Genomic DNA, 20,056 nt, shown 5'->3' on the forward strand with positions numbered 1-20,056 from the left:
AGAGCTGGGCCGGAGGGAAGGGCAGGAGGCAGCCAGCCCTGAGCCGTGCGCCGCACCCACCTGTTGTCCCCAGGAGGGGACAGGGCCGCGGGGGGCCTGACAAGACACAGGAAAACCGACATCCCGAGTAGGATCCGCCAGTGCGCTACCGCCCCCACCGTACATACCTCGTGTGCAGGCGGCGCTGTCGCCGGGTGTGCTGGCGGCCGGTCCCTCGGCATATCCGCTTCCAGAGAGGAGTTGACTCTCTGTGAAAACGGACAAGCACATCGTGAATCATACCAGCCTGCAGCCCGCGGCCGTGAGCTGTTCCGGGAGCTTCTGCGTGGACCTGCGATTCTGGGCGCTGTGTCCTCGTACAAATAAATACCACGTGTGGATCCTTGTCCTCTGTCCCTGGTCTTCCCTCAACTTTGGAAACACGTCTCTGCTCTGGTCTCCCCAGCGATGAAATGGGAACATGAGACGACGGGGTCGTTAAGAGCATTCCCAGCTCTGTACCCCGGAGATTTCTGGGGACACTAGTAACAATCACGCATTTCTTACACCAGAGAAACAGGACTTCGGGGGCCGGTTCAGGGACCCACGGCACCATTCGTCCCGCGCGTGAGATCACAACGTGCCTGCGGGCTCGTCTGCTCACGCGGACGACACCGCTTCCGGGGCCGGCGGATCTGAGGCCCGGGGCGCACCTGCTGCTGACGCCGCGGGCCAGCTCCTCCTAAGGGAGAGGGCGGCGTGCATATGGACCCGGTCCCAGCACCCCTCTCTGGGGAAACGGCCGATCGTCCCAAACCACTGAGGCGAGAGCGCCCAGGACACAACACCAGAGTCACCAACGGATCTACCGGATCAAGAATGGAAACTGCCACCTGAGCTCACTCCCCAAACTACAAGCCCCCTTTCTCAGAAGCGGGACTCTGCCTTCCCCTTGTCCGTCCCTCACACACACCGAGGACCCTCAGCGGCGGAGGCGGCCCGTGCACATCCACACACGCACCGCGCGGATCCGCAGCCCCCGCAGCCCCCACCGCCGAGCCGACCCGAGGCCCCACAGAGGTCAGTGTGGCCTCCGAAGGGACCTCCTTTTATTCCAGAACATTCCAAGCACAAGCCAACAAGATGAGCTGGATTACCTGGGCCTTGACCAGGAGAGGCTTCAGACGCCCCAGAACTGCTTTCTCTACCTTGTCTGCTAACTGGGCGGCACAGTCACTGTGTGGAAATAAAATCAAAAGTTAAAATCAAAAGCAAGAAAATATCTTATTTTGTACATTGACGTACTACCCCAGGTGGAGGGAAATGAGATGATTATAAGACCGACGCGCTCCCCCAGTCATAAGGGCCCCGCAAAGTCCCCGGGATCTTGGTAAAATGCAGATGCACGTGCCGGTGGTGTGAGGCCCGAGACTCGGCATTTCCAACAAGCTCCCAGGAGATGCGACCCTGCTGGCCCCGGACCCGCTGAGGACACGTCTTCACATCTAAACACACATGTTGGGCTCTCACTACGGTTTCAAAGAGTGACGGCTGCCTTTAAACAACCGAAGAGGACAGAAGCCCGGACAAATCTAACTCATCTTGCTCCATCTCCAGACTCCGCGACCATGGAGTTGGACGTGAACCCCAAGCAAGGGGAAAATGGAAAACGGGACAGAAGGGATAGGCAGCCGAGCTAGGTCGAGACAGCCAAGAGCACGCGACCCACATGCACCCCGCTGGCCCCACGGGTGCAGGGCTGGCGGGACGGGCACGGGGGGGGGAGGGGCTGCGGGGTGGCGAGAGCCCAGGCTGGCTGAGAGGAGGATCCGGGGGCCCTTCCCTGCCCGGCACAACTCACGCCCGCCCAGCTCCGCCTCGGGAAGTCTGGGGGCCCCTCCTCTGCACGAACGGACACGAGACAGGGCAGAGGGGCAGGCGCCCTCCCAGAGAGAGGAGGCCCCCCAGGCAGGCTGGCCGCCCCTGGGACACCAGGTCTCACCCTCTGGGGTCTTCTCTGCACACTCTGACCTCTGACCCGCCCCCAGGGAAGGCCTAAAGACCGACATGAGGGTCCCTCTCGGGTGGTCCGCCGAAAGGCCCCAGAGTGAAGCTAGGCCCGGGTGGCGCCTGGACGGCAGGTCTCCACGCGGAAGCCAGTGCGCTGTGAGCAGCGCTGCATCTCACTTGGTCAGAGTGGGCCACGGATGCGAAAACGTGGCTCAGACTGCAGAGCAGCCAGAGGCAGGCGTGGAACACCTTTGGGGCTCTGGCATGAGGGAGGATTCCTAAGACCAGACACTGAATAAGACTAAGTGAAAAATAAAAAATTGAGAAATTGGTCTTAACCAAAACTTGAAACTTCTTCCTCATCAAGACACCATTAGGAAGCACACTTACCACAGAGCCCCAGCTGCCTGACAAGGAGCTCACACCCAGAGAACAGGGACTTGCCCCTGACCTCGCCCCTGACCTCCCCCAACCTCCCCCGCTGACCTGGCCCCTGACCTCCCCCAACCTCCCCCGCTGACCTGGCCCCTGACCTCCCCCGCTGACCTGGCCCATGACCTGGCCCCTGACCTCCCCCGCTGACCTGGCCCCTGACCTGGCCCCTGACCTGGCTCCTGACCCGGCCCCTGACCTGGCCCATGACCTCGCCCCTGACCTCCCCCGCTGACCTGGCCCCTGACCTGGCCCCTGACCTGGCTCCTGACCTCCCCTGCTGACCTGGCCCCTGACCTGGCCCCTGACCTCCCCGGCCGACCTGGCCCATGACCTGGCCCCTGACCTCCCCCGCTGACCTGGCCCCTGACCTGGCCCCTGACCTCCTGGGATGCAGGCCCAGGGCGGTGCAGGTGTGACGGGAGCCGGACGCCTGCCCCATCTCACACCAGCAGCCCTGCCCCTGGTCTGCACTGGCTTCTCAGTTCTCAGGACCACACAGCGTCCATCAGGGATACGTCCATAGGGACAGATGTCCAGGTGGAGGCGATGAAAGATGAACGAGGTGGAGACGGCATTCGCTCTGGGGGAGGAGGGGGTGGCTGAGGGAGGCGCGTGCAGACAGTCCGTGACAGCCTGTTCCCGGCCGCAGGCGCTGTCTGTGCATTCACCATGTGTGACCGCTCGAGGGCCAAGCGGGCACGGCGGGCTTGCCATCTGGCTGGGGGACAGTGGGTAGGGGTCCCGGGGCACCGCCCAGCGGGGACGGGACAGTCCCACTGCAGAGACTGCGTACGGACGCAAGGCCGCAGGGCCTGGGAGCATCAGCAAGACGATGAGACCTTCCAACCCTAAGGCCACGTGGCTTCCCTCCAGACGGGGGTCTCTCACGAGCAGGAGGGACGAGCATCCGTCCTGGGCGGTGACAGAATCCCGCTCGGCTGACCTCAGGGCGAGGCCCCAGCACCGCGTCGGAGCACCAACCTCCTCTACGAGCATCAAGAACCCGCTTGGGCAGCAGCTCTGCGCTAGGGTTGACGCCGGGGCGACGTACCTGCACAGTCGCCACGCGGGCCGGACACGTGCATCAACCTCCCCCCGCCGAGAGTGGGCTCAGGGGGGCCACCCAGAAGGACGCGGGGACCCCTCGGCAGCTCCCCCGAACTGCCACCGTTGCTCAGTAGCAAACTCCACACGAGAAATACTTCTGAGCAAAACCCCGCACGAGGTCACGGGGTCTGGGGGTGCAGCCATCAGACCAGCCACGGCCGGCCAGTGCCCACGGCCCCTCAGGAGCGAGCACTGCCCGTTCCCGCGGCCTGGGGTTCGGCCACACATTCGGTCCTACTGCACGGAGCCGAGCGAGCCCAGTGGACGGGGCGGAAGGCCCCCCGAATGGTCCCCGGCCCGGGGGCGGGGGGACGTCTCAGGCACAGACAGCCCATCGACGCCGCCCACGTGGGGAGCACCCCGACGGCCGCTAGAGGGGGCGGGCCGGGCCGCGGCTTTCCGCGGAGACGCGCTCACCTCTGCCTGTGCGCGCTGTCCGCGCCCGCAGCTCTCAGTTCTTCCAGCTCCTTCAGTGTTTTGTGAGCTTCGGCGTCAAGCCAAGCGAGTCTGAGAACATAAACAGAGTGAGGGCTGCGGGCCGCCATCGCCACGGACAGGCTCTCGGCAGCGACGCCCCTACTGCTGGAGCTCCCAGCACGGTGCTCCACACGGCGGCCGGCGTGGACGGCACCCCAGCCCCCCCGCCGCTAGGGATTTCCTGTCCAACCACAAAGTGACCCTGCTGCTGTGTCTGTTCAGACAGAGGGGCCCCCCACTCCAGCAAAGCCGAGTCACATGAAACCGAAAGAGCGAACCCCGAACAGCTTGGGGGGTGGGGGGGCGCAGAAGGGCTTTGAACCTGCCAGTCGGGGTGTGTGAGCAGCATCCACGTACTTAACGGCCCACGTTCATTTCTGCTTTCCCATAACGCAGGAACAATCTCGGCCACACAAACGCAGAGCCTCGTCGTCACTGCCCCTCCAGAATGTTCTCACCTCACTCCCACGCGAGTCTGTCCCCGGGTCCACGACGCCCAGGCCTTTGCAGCAGGGCGCGGCCGGGCCCCTCCAGCCCTCACCTGCCTCAGACCACAGCCCTGACCTGCCCTTCGCGTGACTGTACGTCTCGGGGCTGGAATTGTTTTTCCCCGTTCTAGAAGCATCCGCAGAGCCGTCCGCGGCACCAGACCGAACAAGGAAGTGGCGGACAGCTGGCGCACACACGACGTCCGAGTGGATGAAAGAAGGCACGACAGGGGGCTCGCCAAGCATTGGACAGCGAAGCTGGGGTTACAGACACGCGGGAGAAGAGCTCACTCAGAGGCCGGACAGCCAGCGGCACGAACCTCGCTGCCTCGCGCGCGACGGCGCCTCCCAGCAGCCCGTCCTCCGGAGCCTCTTCCCGCCGGACACACTTCTCTTTGGTGGCGTCCCTGGGCCTCCCCGTCGGCCAGGCGGCACTGTGAAACGTGGAGATCACACGCTGCGGACCCTCTCTCCACACCCCTGCCCCCGGACCCAAGCTCCCCCGGGTCCAGGCTCAGGGTCCCCGGAGACGGTTTCCTCGGCCACACGCACCCCAGCGCAGGGTCAGGTGGAAAAGAGTGAGGGCTGAACGCCCACAAAGCCGTTGTCACCCAGACCTAACACGACACGATTTCTTCCCCGGCCTCCCGCGGTCGGACCCGGCACGGCGACCCGCCGGCCCACCCCGCCCTCCAGCTGCACCCCGAACACAGCCCGGTCTCTGGGGTCTGCGGCCTGAACTCCCACCGGCCGACGTTCTGTGAGCTTCCAACTGAATTCCCGGCTTTATGCCAACACAGACGCCAAGTACGCAACTCGGAGCCGAGGGATGAAGACGGCAGAGCCCACGGTGGCACCGAGAGGCCGCCCCGCCACGGGAGGGACTGTCTGGACGCTGCCGCTTCAGCTTGAAAATGGGGGGCGGGTGGGCACGCCTGTCACTCACATGGCACCCTTGGAGTCCCATGGCGTGGCGAGCCCGGACCGCCAGGCCTCTTCCCTGCCCAGTCAGCCTCCGGAAAGGTGGGCCCTCCTCCCCACGCCCCTGCTCCACCATGCTTCCAGCAACTTCCGTCCCATGGTAAACAAGCACCCTTTATGCTGAACAATCCCCCAGGGACTATTTCCACCTGACCAGACCCGCTGCCCCGGAGGACCCGCCTGCCCCCAGCTCTGCAATGCCGCCTCATCCCCACGCGCAGTGGACGAGGGGACGGTGGTAACATCCACATGACCCTCACGTCCCCTGCATCAGTGAGATCCGTACGCTGTTAGGATTCAGCATCTTGTCTTGGAATTAGAATTATTTTAAAATATTCATTCACTCAGCAGACACTTACTGACCCACCGAGAACCATGAGGAGTCAGGCCCTGCACCAGCCACCGACACTCAGCGGTGAGAGGCGCGTGGCTCCCGGCCTCAGGTCACCGCGTAGAGACCCCACAGGGGACCGCACGCCCACGGCGGCCACGCTCCCACGGCCAGGGAGGGGAGAGGAACCAACGGGCCTCCAGACCAAACCTCCGCCCGAGTTTCTCGCCCAGGTGAGCGTGTCTCCGAAACGGGAGCCGGCTGCTGCTCCAGCAGCTCTATGCGCTAGGTCACCTCTGACCTGCAGGGGGAGAGCGCGGTCACGTACCACTTGGGGGACGTGGGCGGGGACGTGGGGTGTGGAGGCTGCCAGGGGGCCTTCATGGGCTGCTGGCTCCTCTTCAGTCTGGACGACACGGTCGGGCGCTGCACGCGGCTTCTGCCCCGGGGTGGGGGCGGCCGGCCCTTCTCAGCTCTGTGGGGTCCCTGTAAGAGGGAAACACGAACCTTAAAGCCACGTGGGGACCAAAAAGACTCGTTTTAACCTCTGGCTTACTAAGACTTCGGGTGTTCCCGCGTGGAGAGCGCTGGGGCAAATTTGGGGGCAGGTGTACATCACACTGAACCCTCGTCCCCTGGGTGGGGGGGGTTCAGATGGAGTCCCTGGATTTGCCACCTTTGTGTGTGTGCATGTATAATATACATGTACACATGTGCGTATACTCACGTGTACACACGTGTGTACATACATGTCATGTATGTGCGAATGCATGTATAATATATGTGCATGACATGTGTATATGTATGTACATGTGTGTGTGGGTGTACGTGCATACGTGCACATATGCATTATGTATAACATACCTATAGGTACCTATGTCTGTGTACGCTTGTGTATAATAGACGTGCATACGTGTACATGCGTGTGTGTACACGTGTACATATGTATGTGATGTGCATATATGTCCACATGCATGTATGTGTGTCTTCTGTGTATGTGTGCTGTACAGTAAACATGTGTGTGCATGTGTTATGTGTGTGTGACATACACATATGTATATGTGTATAATATACAGGTCTGTATATGTGTGTGTGTATATAATATTTATTTTGATGCTTTTCTCCAATTAAACAAACACGAAGCAGAGCTCATCTGCATGATTTCCTTGGTGAGGACCCTAACATCTCTGAGTCTTTGGTGTCTCATCTGTAAAACAGGAGCAGACCTCGTCCCGTGTTTCCAGAAGGCTGGACGGGCTTCCGCAGGAGGAGGAGGAGGCGTCTCTAGGGAAAAGCGCTGGCTGCCCTCGACAGGCTGGGTCCCGACCTCCCAGTGACGCCCCCGCCCCCGCCTGTGCGGGAAGGAAGGAGCCCTGCTCCAAGCCCGGACCTGTCCGTCACCAGGGCCACCTGACACGCTGGGGGTGGCTGTGGAACCCGCGCGCGGGCGGTCCTCGGGCCAGCTCGCCAGTCCAGCTGCGCCATAAACAGAGGCTTAAACTGTGACGTAGCTTCAAGTCAGCTGCCCCCAGAGTCCTGACAGGAAGCCCTGACCCTGTGACACCGTTTCGTGCCGAGTGATCAGTATTTGTCGACGTTTATCTTCAGCGGGAACCAGACCCCAATCCCTGCCAATCTCACCCCTTCCCAAGCAGCAGCAAAAAGCCCTGAACTTCAAAGGAACCTCCCCAGTGAGGACCTCGGAATCAGATTAGTGCAGATCTCACCAAACAGGACGGGGGAGGACGTCTGGGCGTCACACTATTAAAAACGGTTGTTTTTTTGTTAAAAAAATAAACAAAAACTACCGGGAGCCGAGCTGAGTCAGCTCAGCCTGGACAGCGGCTCAGGGGCTCTGGCGGCACCAACAACCAGCCAGTGGCCGTGACCTTGGCCGCGCAGCCTCGGGAAGGAGCGCTTGTACCTGCTGCAGCCCCGCCGGCGCCTCCTTCTTCCTGGGCACCGCGCTCCCAGCCCCAGGCCTCCCGGCCGCCGCTCCCGCTCTCGCCACGGCCACGGCCCCGGGCTCTGCGGGGACGCTGGCGCTGTGGTCTGGAGCCGGCGGGGCTCCCTCCGGAAGGATGTCTGCGTCCCTCACACCGAGCCCGTTCCCGGACCTCTGGGTCGCTGCAGGCGCTGCGCCAGGCTGGCACTTATCTGTAGGGACATTTCAGAAGGACAAAGGATGTGCTACTCAAGTCAAGTCGGTAACGAGCGAGTGTCCCCACACGTGAGCTCCAGGCCTCCGGCCCGGAAGCCCCAAGGTCACTCGCCGCCCTGTGACTCCCGCGTGGACCCGGACGGAGAGGCCGAGGCTCCGCTCCCACGTGCTCTCCTTCCCCTGACTATAGTACAGGCGGCTCCTGGCACTGCCCCACCTGGCCACCAAACGTGGTTTTGCTAAAATGTAACTAACTGTCACCTCTTAAAACCTTCACTGGCTCCTAATTTGATACAGAATCAAGTCTCAACTTCATGCGACATTCAACTTGTGATGAGAAAGGAAATAAAACCATCTACATTTAGGGCGCCTGGATGGCTTGGTCAGTTAAGCACCTGACTCTCAATTTCGGCTCAGGTCAAGATCTCACCGTTTGAGAGTTCGAGCCCCAGGCTGTTGGCATAGAGCCTCCTTGGGATTCTCTCTTTCTCTCTCTCTTTCTCTTTCTGCCTCTCCCCTGTTCGCTCTGTTTTTCAAAATAAATAGATAAATAAATAAATTTCACTTAAATTTAAAAAGAGGGGAGCGCTCCTGGCTGGCTCAGTCCGTGGAGCATATGACTCTTGATCTCAGGGTGTTGAATTCAAGCCCCACATCGGTAATGGAACTTACCGATATGGTAATTTAAAAAATTTTTAAAATTAAGGTGTGCCTGGGTGGCTCAGTCAGTTAAGCAATCTACTCTTGATTTGGTCAGATCATCATCTCTCCCTGCACAGGGGACCCTCCCTCCACGGGGCCCCCTCCCTCCACACGGGGCCCTCCAGCTTCCCACCCACAGACGAGGTTGCGTTACTCCCTGCTTCTGGGGTTCAAGCGCGCCTGCTGGGGACCCGACACGCATAAACGCTTCAGGACACGTACCAGCAAGAAGCTTGTTTGCCTCGGAAGGTAGTCTGGTTTCCTGTGGAAATACCTCCTTTGCTACGAAGGGTCTCCTCTCACTCTTTGGCGAAGGACTCTGCCATCTCTCTAAGGCCCTGTGGCCACCAACAGGAAGCCTGCTCCGAACTTCCGAGAAGCATTTCTTCGCCTTTCTTGGTGACAGTTTCTTTTCCAGGAGGAATTCCAAAGCCTGCCACAAAATCAGGGTTCTCTTAGCAGATCCCACAAAAGTCCGACCGTGCATCACGAAATCGAGAACGAGGACTCCAGGTAAATGTGTTATTAAACAGCCAACTCTGATGGTCACTGAACTGTCGTTTAACTTAATCTGAAAACTTTTTACTGAGGACATCTAGGTAATTAGTTAAAGGTTTCCGCATGTTCTTTTACACGTTTAGTCCACTAAAACCAACAGCAAAAAAGTAAAGAACGTGACTACTTTTAACGGCATCCAAACCCTAAAAATAAGGATCGCCACGTTTAGCAACTAACCTTGGTCTTCAGAACATAATCCTACATGCTTTACAAGCATTTTAATTCTCAGTAGGAATCTCATACGCTCCCAGGGTACTTTCCGCGTGCAAACGAACCATAGTTAACATGTGTCTCCATCAGCTACTCCGCATGCCCAGCGGCCTCGGTCACTCACCCACCCCGAGGGAGGACGTCTGTGCCCCCTTCCGAAAAGAGACGCGCTACTAAGTGCCCCCCACCCATCGCCGGGCAGGGAGGGCCTGGCCTCCGCCCGGTCAGGACAAACTGAGGACAGGTGAGCACGGGCAGGGAGCCGTCCCCCGGGGGGCGGTGGCCGTGTGGCTGCTCGACAAGACGGAACGAATGTCCCGCTCCAGGAAGACCCCAAAGCCGGAGCCGGTGGGCATCGTGTTTGAGCCACATTCGGTTACGGTGCTTCTGCTCAAGACGAGGGAGAGCACTGGAGGCCGTCCCAAAATCATACAGACGTACCCTCCGAGCGGTCACCGGGGCCAGCAAACGTTCTGGCACAAAGCGCCCGTGGCCCAGCAGGCCGCCCGCAGGCCCGCGCCTGACGGCACCACCGGAGCGAGTTCTCCGTACACCTGCGCCCCCTGCAAACCACACACGCCGTGCCGGCTGCGGCAACGGGCAGGGCGGAGGGGCCCCGCGGGCCGCCGAGGGCTGGTTAAGGGATCAGCGGGCTAGTCGGCCACCCAGAAGCCCCCTCCAGCGCCCCCTCCCTCCCAGGTCACACCAACACGGAGCTCGCCTTCCGCGCGTGGGTAAGACCGCCCTGGCGTCCCCGCGACCTCTTCCACCTGGACGTGGCACTCCGAAAAGCCTGCGGCCCGCGGGCCACGGCAGGACGAACGGCAGGCTTCTGCGGTGGCGCCTGGCGAACCTCAGAGGGCCACGCGGACTAAGGCACCGTCCCCGGCCACAACTCAGGGCCCGACCCCGTCCCGATTGGCACCTGCCGGCCGTGGCCTCCAGAAGTTTCCAGCCACAGCAGGAGCCCCGAGGCCATACGCTCGTACACAAGGGTCTCTTCTTCCCCCAAATCTGCCTAGACTGCCTGCTGCTGCCTCACGCCCGCGTGGACAGAGCGCCACGCCGCTCCCCTGCCCCGGGCTAGCACGTTCTTCCTTGGAGGCCATGGCCAGGGGCTGGAACGTTCTGGTTAACAGTCGCTGCATGTTCTCCGCCAAGCTGCCATTCCCAGACAAGTGAATGCAGCATATTACAGATGAGACAGGAACGGAGGGCTTCCTCTGGCCCCCGCAGGGCGTTAGCGCTACGCGCAGCTGTCCGGCCGTCTCCGGGGATCCCGGCGGAGCCCGGCGACGGCACACATCCTCCCCTGGGACGCAGAGTGCCTGTAACAGAACCGGGTCCACCTCCTACCTCGATCTGCCGCAGGGTGTCTACGGCCGCCTCGGACACGGAGGGGTCGGCGTCCAGCTTGGCAGAGCAGAGGGAGAGCTGGCGAAGGAGGCCGCCCAGCTCCCTGCACCGCGCAGGAAGGGGCTGCTCCCCGCGGTCGGCGAGCTGGCTCACAAACACCTGCAGGGCCCGCACGGCGCCTCGGTGGGCGGCCGCCAGCCGCGACGTCGCCCACGACTGGCGAGGGGACAGATGGGAAGTTAGTTCGAAATTCAGAACTTCTCAACATTCCCCGCCCTCACCAGCCTCTACAGACAACCGCTTGTCGTGAAACTGCCTCGCGGTAAAGGAATTACAACGTTGAAACCTCTTCTCGTGGCAGTCTCTTCCTTCCCGTTGTCACTTTTTTGTTTTTAATTTTTTAAATGTTTTTTATTTATTTTTGAGTCAGAGAGAGAGAGAGAGTGCGAGCAGGGGAGGGTCAGAGAGACGGAGACACAGAATCTGAAGCAGCTCCAGGCTCCGAGCTGTTAGCACAGAGCCCGACGTGGGGCTCAAACCCACGAACCGTGAGATCATGACCTGAGCCGAAGTCGGACGCTCAACCGACTAAGCCCCCCAGGCGCCCCCTGTTGTCACAGCGACAAGAATCTGGTTTCAGGGGCGCCTGGGGGGCTTAGTTGGTTAAGCGTCCGACTTTCGCTTAGGTCATGATCTCGCGGTTCGTGGGTTCGAGCCCCACGTCGGGCTCTGTGCTGACTGTCAGCTCAGAGCCTGGAGCCTGTTTCAGTCTGTGACTCCCTCTCTCTCTGACCCTCCCCTGCTCACGCTGTCTCTCTCTCTCTCTCCTAGAAATAAATGAAACATTAAAAAAAAAAAAAAAAAAGAAGCTATTAAAAAAGAATCTGGTTTCAGAGTCTGTTCCTTGGCAGCCGACCCCAAGTTCAGGTATACGTACGGTGCTCAGCCCTCACTAAGGGCCCCCCCACAGCACCCCAAACACCGGAAATGCATTTGTAATCAAAAGTGTCGGCCACAACTGAACTGCATCCTACCTTCTCGGTGTGTTTAATTTTATGTGGACTCAGTTTATCCAATTCTTCCTGGATTTCTTTCACCTGTTTCATAAAAGGGGAAAAGTAAGAACTTAGTTATCTTTTCAAACATCTTTTCTGTAGAAGAGGACACGGCTTGTCTTGTCCAAACATGACCGCTGTTTAAATCACGGCACTGGAATTCACACAGGCGCTTTGCCCGCGCACCCGAGGCGCCGTCACGGCTGCGAGCCCCAGGTGGTGACCAGAGCGCAGTGCTCACCGTCCACCCCCGCCCCCAGCGCCCTGCGAGCGGAATGTGAAGGAGCGTTCCGGGGGCAGCCCTGGAAAGGGGTGAGGGCTGCACCAGAGCATGGGGTTCACCCTGTGACCCAGAAAGCTCCGACAGGGTCTGACGCATGTTCCAGAATGATCTGTACGGCGGCAGTGTGGGGTGAGGACTGAAGCCAAACCCCAGGAGAATACAGAACAAAATCGGAGTCAGGCATTTCCTTTAAATGAAAACATTCAGTTTCTGATTCAAGCAATAAAGCCAACATGTGACTTTAGTGACCGGAAATGCGGTAAAGGTGGATTAAAAAGTGAGGCACTGAAGTTACAACAGACATCTAAGGGGCGCCGGGGGGCTCAGTCAGTTAAGCGTCCGACTCCAGCTCAGGTCATGATCTCGTGGTTCGTGGGTTCGAGCCCCGCGTCGGGCTCTGTGCTGACAGCTCGGAGCCTGGAGCTGCATCAGATTCTGTGTCTCCCTCTCTCTCTGCCCCTCCCCCCACACCCACTTGTGCTCTCTCTCTCAAAAATAAATAAAATAACAATTTACAAAAAAAAAACCAAAGACAGACATTTGAAAACCACCTAGCTGCAGCATAAAGAACGTGAATGTCTGCTTATCTGCCATGAAATGAGCCCCGAGAACTCAGCCCGGCCCCTGGCCCTCACTGCCGGGTAGAGACAAGCACAGTGTTCCCGTTACTGCGCGTGCAACGGGTCACAGACACGAGACTCCCTGTCGCGCTGCGGCTCGGGGCTGGGACCGGGGGCTTCGGGGTGACCGCCCCCACTGCCCCCCATGTCTACAGAAACCTGTGCCGAGCAAGCACTGTTTTCCGGGAAAGGCCTCGGGCATTTACTGGAGTCTGAAACCACTAACGAGTCGGGCCGTCCGCACGCAATACACAAACACGCGAGAAGGCAGGTGACGAGGAGAAGAGTCATTTGTCCACGCGCCCCAGGGGGCCGGCCTGCGTACCTGCTGCTGCAGAGAGTAGAGCATCCGGGCGCAGCGCACGCCGAGCTCCCGCCTCCTGACGCGGGCCCGCTGCTCCTCGGCCGGCTCCACGGCTTCGTCCCGTCCATCTGCAAACACCGCGTCCCCGAAAGTGCGTTACACTCCACGCGGAAACTTACAAACGTTTCGATTTTTCCAAGAGATGACAAGGTCGGAGGCCGCTCGTTTTATTTAAAGAAACCTGGGCTCCCATGAAACCCTTCTCACCAGCCAAGAAACAAGGACCACGGGGGCCTGTGCGGGCCTCACCCGCGTGCCTCACACACGGGCTCACACACGGGAGCGGCGTGGAGGCCTCCAAGCAGCCCCTCTGCGCAGAGAGCACGGCGCCCAGACCCCGGCGGCCGGTCACCGCCACCATGAAGCGCCGCTTAAACCGCTTAACATTCCTTACGTGGAGCCAAAGCCTGTACTGCTTCCTGTCTCCTCAGAAGTCCGCTATCGGCCCGGTTTTATGTTTGACAGGATCTGACGTTGTCTCATCTTGAATCCAAAAGAGAAATCTTTTCACTAGCGCTCAGGCTGCTGGACTGTCCGCAGCCTCCACGGGCTGCTCAGGGAGCGCGCCCTTGTACTCCGGGCTCCACGTTCTCAAAACATGGGCTCAGAGACTCTGCTTCTGGAAGATTCTGAGGAGCGTGCAGGCGTCAGTTCCTCTAGACAGTGGTTCCCAAATATGTTCGTCCAGAACAAGCTCCTCCACAAAATTCCAGCCCACAAAGCAGGACAGCAGCGCTTTCCTCGTGCAAAAGTGTAGCTTACATAGTCAAGGATTCAACACAATACTCACTAAAAAGTCAAACGACGAAACATGTTTGCTTTGAAAAAAACAGAACTCTGAAACGGGGAGCTGTAGATACAGACAGGGAGCCGGCAAGCCAGATGGCCGGGGTGTCGTGTGGGCTCGCGGCACAGGCACCGTGGATGCGGGGGACGGCGTCAGGCCTGGGTGGGGGGCGTAACAGAAGCAGCCAGTGTCCGGACAGTACCCGCACCTGGGGCACACTGCTCCCAGCGTGCAAGCAAGTGCACGAGCCTGACACACGCACTGTGGGTTTTTATAGCTATTTGCCCCATTTGTGGTAATGCTGTCACTATAGTTTAGAAGGTGCAGAGGGGCGCCTGGGGGGCTCAGTCAGTTAACCATCCAATGTCGGCTCAGGTCGTGATCTCAGGGTTTGTGAGTTCGAGCCCCACGTCGGGCTCTGTGCTGATGGCTCAGAGCCTGGAGCGGTTTCAGATTCTGTGTCTCCCTCTCTCTCTCTGTGCTCCTCCCCCGCTCATTCTCTGACTCTTTCTGTCTCTCAAAAATGAATAAACGTTAAAAAAAAAAAAAGGTATGGACTTGTGACAAACTGAAACGTTAAACTGAAAAATAAACAAACAAGCCAACACCCGACTTGGTCGCCCTGGGCTTGGGGAGTTCTCTCCAGGCGCCTGTGTTCATGGCAGCGGGACCCTGAGGCTCTGTCCCCCCGCAGCACACCCCCCCCCCGAGTCCCCGGCCCACAGTTGCGCTGGCTCAGGGCTCAGGTACCACTCTGGGTGCCACACTCTTCACAGAGACCTCGGGAGGAAGTCCCTCCTGGCCCAGGACGGGCAGTAACTCTTTTCCCTACACAACAGTGTTTTGTCTCGGACCCTGTAGATTCTGCGACCGTCACTTTCCCCCGTAATTGGCCACTTGGAAGCTCAGAAACAAGTGTCATTTTTCCCGGCCACAATCTTGTTTATGTGCCTGTCCTATCGTATCCAATCACAGCTGGTTTTGTAAAAGGCACCTTGACCTCCTCCTGAGCGGGCACAGACGTGCACAGTCACCCAAGCCATGCCAGCACCGCGCCTCGCCCCGCGCCCTCACGCCCCGGGCAAACGCGGGGCACAGACCGCTCAACAGCTGCGGAAACGGTCTGTGACGGCCATGCGCCCTCCCCCGTGCCCGGTGGCCCCAGGCCCGCCCTGCCACGTCCCAACTGGCTTTGTGGAAATATGCACACGGCCTGCGCCTTGTTCAACAAAGTAGGAACGATTTTGCCAGAAGGGCTTCTGGCTGAGGGGGGACACCCTGCGGCCGGCCCCCCAAGGCAGGAAGACGGCGGTCAAGGCCGCGGGCCTTGCCACGAGCGCTGGTGCTGGAGACCCGGGGGGACGCGGGGGGCGGGGGCCTCAGGGAGTGTGGGGGCCGCGTCCCTCTCACCTTTCCGAGTCACCTCTTCCATTTTGCGGATGCAGGCGGCCAGCTCCTCCTGGAGCCGCCGCACCCCCGGCAGGCCGAGCCGGCCGCCCGACCCGGCCTGCAGCGGGGGCCCGGGCTCCGCGGTGGGCGGCGAGGGCGGCGCGGCCGCGCGGGGCCATCCCGGGTGGGCTGTGGCCGGGGGCGCCGGGGCCCCCGAGCAGGAGGCGCCCCGCCGGCACGACTCGCGGCCGCGGCCACACGCTTCCCGGCTCCTGGCCTGCCTCCGCTGCGCCCCGTGCTGGGGGCGCCCCCGCCTCTGAGGGCTCTGGGGCTCACTTCTGAGACGCTGCTGTTTCACGTGCTCTCCCAGCTGCCTGCGCTTCACGTCCCTCCTGGCCAGGTGGACGGCGTAGCTGAGCCTCTCCTCCGAGATGACCGAGAAGGAGGCCGAGCCGCTCGCGTCGGGACCGGCTCCGAGGCCCAGGTCTCCACGGCGGTGCGACTCACTGTACGAGTGCGTCAGTTTCTCGATTCTGATCGCATCAGGGCAGGAGTAGCGGGCGGCCAGGTTGCTGGAATGTGCGGGAACGTTCCTGTTAAACTGTAGCTGGTTCTTTAAAAAACAACAAAGAAAAGCAAATCAAGGCGGGAGCGCGGGACAACGCACCGCGCGTTCCTACACTCACCACCCGAGCATCAGCATCGAGCATCGGTGCCAGGACGCACTCCTCTCCCGCACAGTCAGCAGCAGCCACTGCGCTTCCCCGCCCCCCCACGCCCCCCAGCGTCCCCCCCGCGGCCCTGCCCCCCTCCTTCCCGCGGCACACGGGGCGTCCTCTGAAAGGCGAAGCCCCGCAGGGTGGTCGGTGAGCCCCTCACCCCGTCTCTCATCCTCTCCAAACGTCGGGTCCTAACGCCGCCGTGACGCCACGCTGCCCCCTGCTGGCCGCGCCGCGGCCGCCCGCTGCTGACAGCGCACCTGCTCCCCGGGGTCCCGCACGCCCTCCTACTCGGGCTTCAGTTTTTGTCAGTTTTAATCCTGATACAAATGAGTTTTGTTTTGCTTTCCCTTAACGAACATAGGCATTTCCGTAGCCTAACGCTTTCGTTATTTTCCATGGTTGTCTCTTCCCAGCTCCCGTGAAAGGCCTTTTGGTGCTAACCGCACTACAACCCTATTAAACATTTACACGGTTCTAGTTTTTCCCCCAATAGAAACATCACTTCCATTAATATCACCATGGATTTACTTTTTCCCGTCATCTTAAAGCATTTCCTATGGGTGAAACACCTGTTCTGGGATCACTGAGTCAAGGGGAACAAATGATTTCACGCTGTGGGTCTCAGGCAGCAAACGGGCCTGGGTCTGTGCACGAGCCACGATGCCTTTAACCTGGGGACGGCCTCGGGCTCTCGGAACAAAGTGTACACATATGATCACCTGACAGAGAGTCACTTTCTTTTTATTCTTATTTAATCTTTTTTAATGTTTTTATTTATTTCTGAGAGAGAGAGAGAGAGATAGCGTGAGCAGGGGAGGGGCAGAGAGAGAGGGAGGCACAGAATGTGAAGCAGCTCCAGGCCCTGAGCTGTCAGCACAGAGCCCGATGTGGGGCTCGAACCCACCAACTATGAGATCATGACCTGAGCCGAAGTCAGATGGTCAACCGAGTGAGCCGCCCAGGTGCCCTGAAAGTCACTTTCAAATAAACCCCCTGTGGGGGTGCCTGGGCAGCTCAGTGGGTTGAACAACTGACTTCAGCTCAGGTCATGTTCTCACGGTTTGTGGGTTCGAGCCCCACATCGGGCTCTATGCTGACAGCTCAGAGCCTGGAGCTGCTTCCGATTCTGTGTCTCCCTCTTGCTCTGCCCCTCCCCCACTCATACTCTGTCTCTCAAAAATAAACAAGCATTAAAAAGTTTTTTTTACAACCCCATAACCAAAACCCAAGGGCTGAAAAATTGGAAGAAAAATACCTGTAATACAAAGAGCTCCCTACATAACGACATGTTTAAAAGAGAGGTGAAGAAAGATCAAAACTCAGTAGAAAATGAGAAAAAAACATGAGCAGATCATTTATACAAAGATATAAACATGGCCCTTTAACTTATGAAAAGTTGGTCAATCTCATGAAAACACAAGTTAAAAACACACCGAACCAGCAACCGACTGAGAGAGGGCAAGGGGACGCCGTGCTGATGGGGAGGCTGTGACAGATGCAGCCTGGCACGGCGTGGGGGGGCGGGGGGCACGGCGTGGGGGGCCGGGGGGCACGGCGCGCGGCATGGGGGGGCAGGGGGCACGGCGCACGGCCCGGGGGACAGGGGGCCCCGCATGGCGCACGGCACACAGCCCGGGGGACAGGGGGCCCCGCATGGCGCACGGCACACGGCCCGGGGGGCAGGGGGCCCCTGCATGGCGCACGGCACACGGCCCGGGGGGCAGGGGGCCCCTGCATGGCACACGGGCACGGGCCACACAGGCTGTACCGCTGGTAGCTGCAAAGTACGGAATGAAGCTGCGGGACCATGTAGGAGAGCGGCCGAGTCAGCTGTGCTGCGCCCTCACACGGGAGCCCTACGAAGACGTAAGAACGAGTGAAGCTCTCCACGCACCCCTCTCTGAACCCCGGCAGGGGGTGCGCAGATGCAGCTCCATGCCACGGGCCGGGTGCACACGGACAGTCTGCGCTTACTATCCCTCGAGAGGGGAAGGGACTTGTGACAAGATATACTTGCACCTGATCACTTGGACCAAAAGAAAAGCGGGACCAGATCATCAGAGACTAGCAAGGCCACGTGGGCGTGAGCGGGTGTGGTGGGAGGCACGGAGGGGGTAGGGGGACCACACGCTCCGGGCGCCTCTGGTGGAGGCAAACTGGGGGCCACGCTCACGTTCCACACGGAGCAGACAGGGAGGCGGGGAGGGAAGACACAAAACCCGTAAGGACGAAGGAAGCCCTGAAAACGAACACTAACAGACGCCACTGCGCAAACTGAATGTCAAACGAGAAACATAACCACACGAGACAGCGAGGGGGAAGGAAAAGGAATCTAACTAACTTCAGATTTTACGCCTCAGGTTAAAGGAATACTGACCCCCGGCGGCAGGGTTCTGCCCCAGGGAGCCACGGACTGCGGTTGTGAACTCCTTGCACGCGCTGAGACCGAGCAAACAGGACGCTGTGGGTGACGGGGGGGGGGTTCACACCACTGACGGCAGATACACATGGGGGGGTCCGGACTGCCACGGACGGCGTGCGTGTGAGCCGGCCGGGCAGGCAGCCCACCCGGCCTCCGTGCGGAAGGGCACACGCCTGTGCGCCACACCTGTGCGCCACACCTGTCCTCCGGGACGGGCTCGCACGAGAGCGCCGGGGAATCCGTGTGCCTGTTTAGTGCGCAGCTGGGATTTCCAAGGTCCTTCCCGCACTGGAGGGACGAGGGCTTCTGGAGAAAAGGCCAGCTCCGGGGCTGGCACGGGGGGTACGTTGACCCCATAAAACCTTTCTGTACCAGACGTGGTCAAAGGTTGAGGGAAGGTGTGAAGGGGCGGCGGAGTCAGCCTGGAGCGGCTCCCGGGGGCCGGGGACCCTCTCAGTTCCAAGCTGAAGAAAGCCGGACTCGACGGATCTGCGCCGGTACCAAGTCAGTGCCATGTACCGACCACCAGAGTAAACACTGGCACCGAACGCTGGACCAGACCAGAGTCTGGGGGTGAAAGGGATTAACGAGGTCTCCAAGACGGACACTCCCAACTACGGAAGGTGAGCAGGCTGAAGTCTGGCGGGCGCCACCCTCGTCACAGGGCTGGCGCGAACGCTGCCATGCGGGCAACTAAGTGAACAGCACGTGCGACCAGGCGGACCCGCGAGGACTCGGCAGCACGCTGGGTTTCTACCCGTCCCCGCCACACGCCTGTAACCTGAACGTCATTAGGAGAAACGTCAGGCAAACCGCAACTGACAAAGCCGTCAGATAAACCGGCCTGTACTTTTCAAGAACGTTGCCGCGAAACACAAAGTCTCAGGAAGCGTGGAGACCAGAGGAACTGAGCACACACGTCAAGTCCGCAGCTCGGTGCCCCTGGGTTCTCGCACGACCAAGGACACTATTGGGTCAACTCACAAAACCTCAGCGCGGCCAGCACGTCACACGGTAACGCTGTCCTGGCACGCGCCTCCGGATTTTCACCACGTGCTGTGGCGGCCTGAGGGGGGCACACAGGGTCCGTAGCGGTAAAAAGGCATCACGTCTGCAACCTGCACTGCGCCAGTTTAGAAGATGCTCGTGCATGCATGTGTATGCGTGTACACGGTGCATAGGAGCACGTGTGCATGTATGCGTTTGCACACCCGCGTCTGTGCGCAGAGAGGGAGTGACGGAACGGGGAGAGGGAGGGAAAATGTAATTCGTACGTGGGAGCCTGGGGGCGGGGCGTCCAGGGATTCTGGGCGCTGTCACTGTGACTGTCCCGGGCAGAAACCACGAGGCCCCAGCCACGGCCACTGGAACGGCCTTCGGTGAGGAAAGCCCCGCGGGCTGCCGGAGGGCAGCGGCCGCACACCGGCCTGTGGGAGCCGCATCCGCGCACCGCCCGGGGCCAGCGCCCCCTCGCGGCGTCTCCGCGGGGGAAACGCCAGCGTTTTGACGGCCGTGTGTAACGTCCACCGCGGCTGCTTCCGTAAAAACCCGCACACGGCCGGACAGGTGTGCTGCGACGGAGCGGCCTGCGGCATGACACGGACGGGGGACGGCGCGGA

The 20,056-nt window shown here is 60.3% G+C and overlaps 1 protein-coding gene across 4 annotated transcripts in view; it reads right to left on the reverse strand.

The window, feature by feature from the left end:
• The window catches only part of KIAA0753 (KIAA0753 ortholog), a 39,411-nt gene that overhangs the window by 11,835 nt on the left and 7,520 nt on the right, over positions 1–20,056 (reverse strand). For all 4 annotated transcript variants that reach the window (XM_039254461.1, XM_039254462.1, XM_039254460.1 and 1 more), the window contains exons 3-13: positions 15,315–15,906; positions 13,079–13,185; positions 11,830–11,892; positions 10,796–11,011; positions 8,894–9,104; positions 7,733–7,965; positions 6,137–6,294; positions 4,817–4,930; positions 3,949–4,038; positions 1,137–1,215; positions 168–248 (exon numbers count right to left, since the gene is read on the reverse strand). In XM_039254461.1, coding sequence (XP_039110392.1) covers positions 168–248; positions 1,137–1,215; positions 3,949–4,038; positions 4,817–4,930; positions 6,137–6,294; positions 7,733–7,965; positions 8,894–9,104; positions 10,796–11,011; positions 11,830–11,892; positions 13,079–13,185; positions 15,315–15,906 — 1,944 coding nt within the window. The remainder of the gene's footprint in view (positions 1–167; positions 249–1,136; positions 1,216–3,948; positions 4,039–4,816; positions 4,931–6,136; positions 6,295–7,732; positions 7,966–8,893; positions 9,105–10,795; positions 11,012–11,829; positions 11,893–13,078; positions 13,186–15,314; positions 15,907–20,056) is intronic.

Source organism: Hyaena hyaena, unplaced genomic scaffold (genome assembly GCF_003009895.1).
Source record: "Hyaena hyaena isolate Hyena2069 unplaced genomic scaffold, ASM300989v1 scaffold_492, whole genome shotgun sequence".
In the NCBI taxonomy this organism is placed as follows: domain Eukaryota; kingdom Metazoa; phylum Chordata; class Mammalia; order Carnivora; family Hyaenidae; genus Hyaena; species Hyaena hyaena.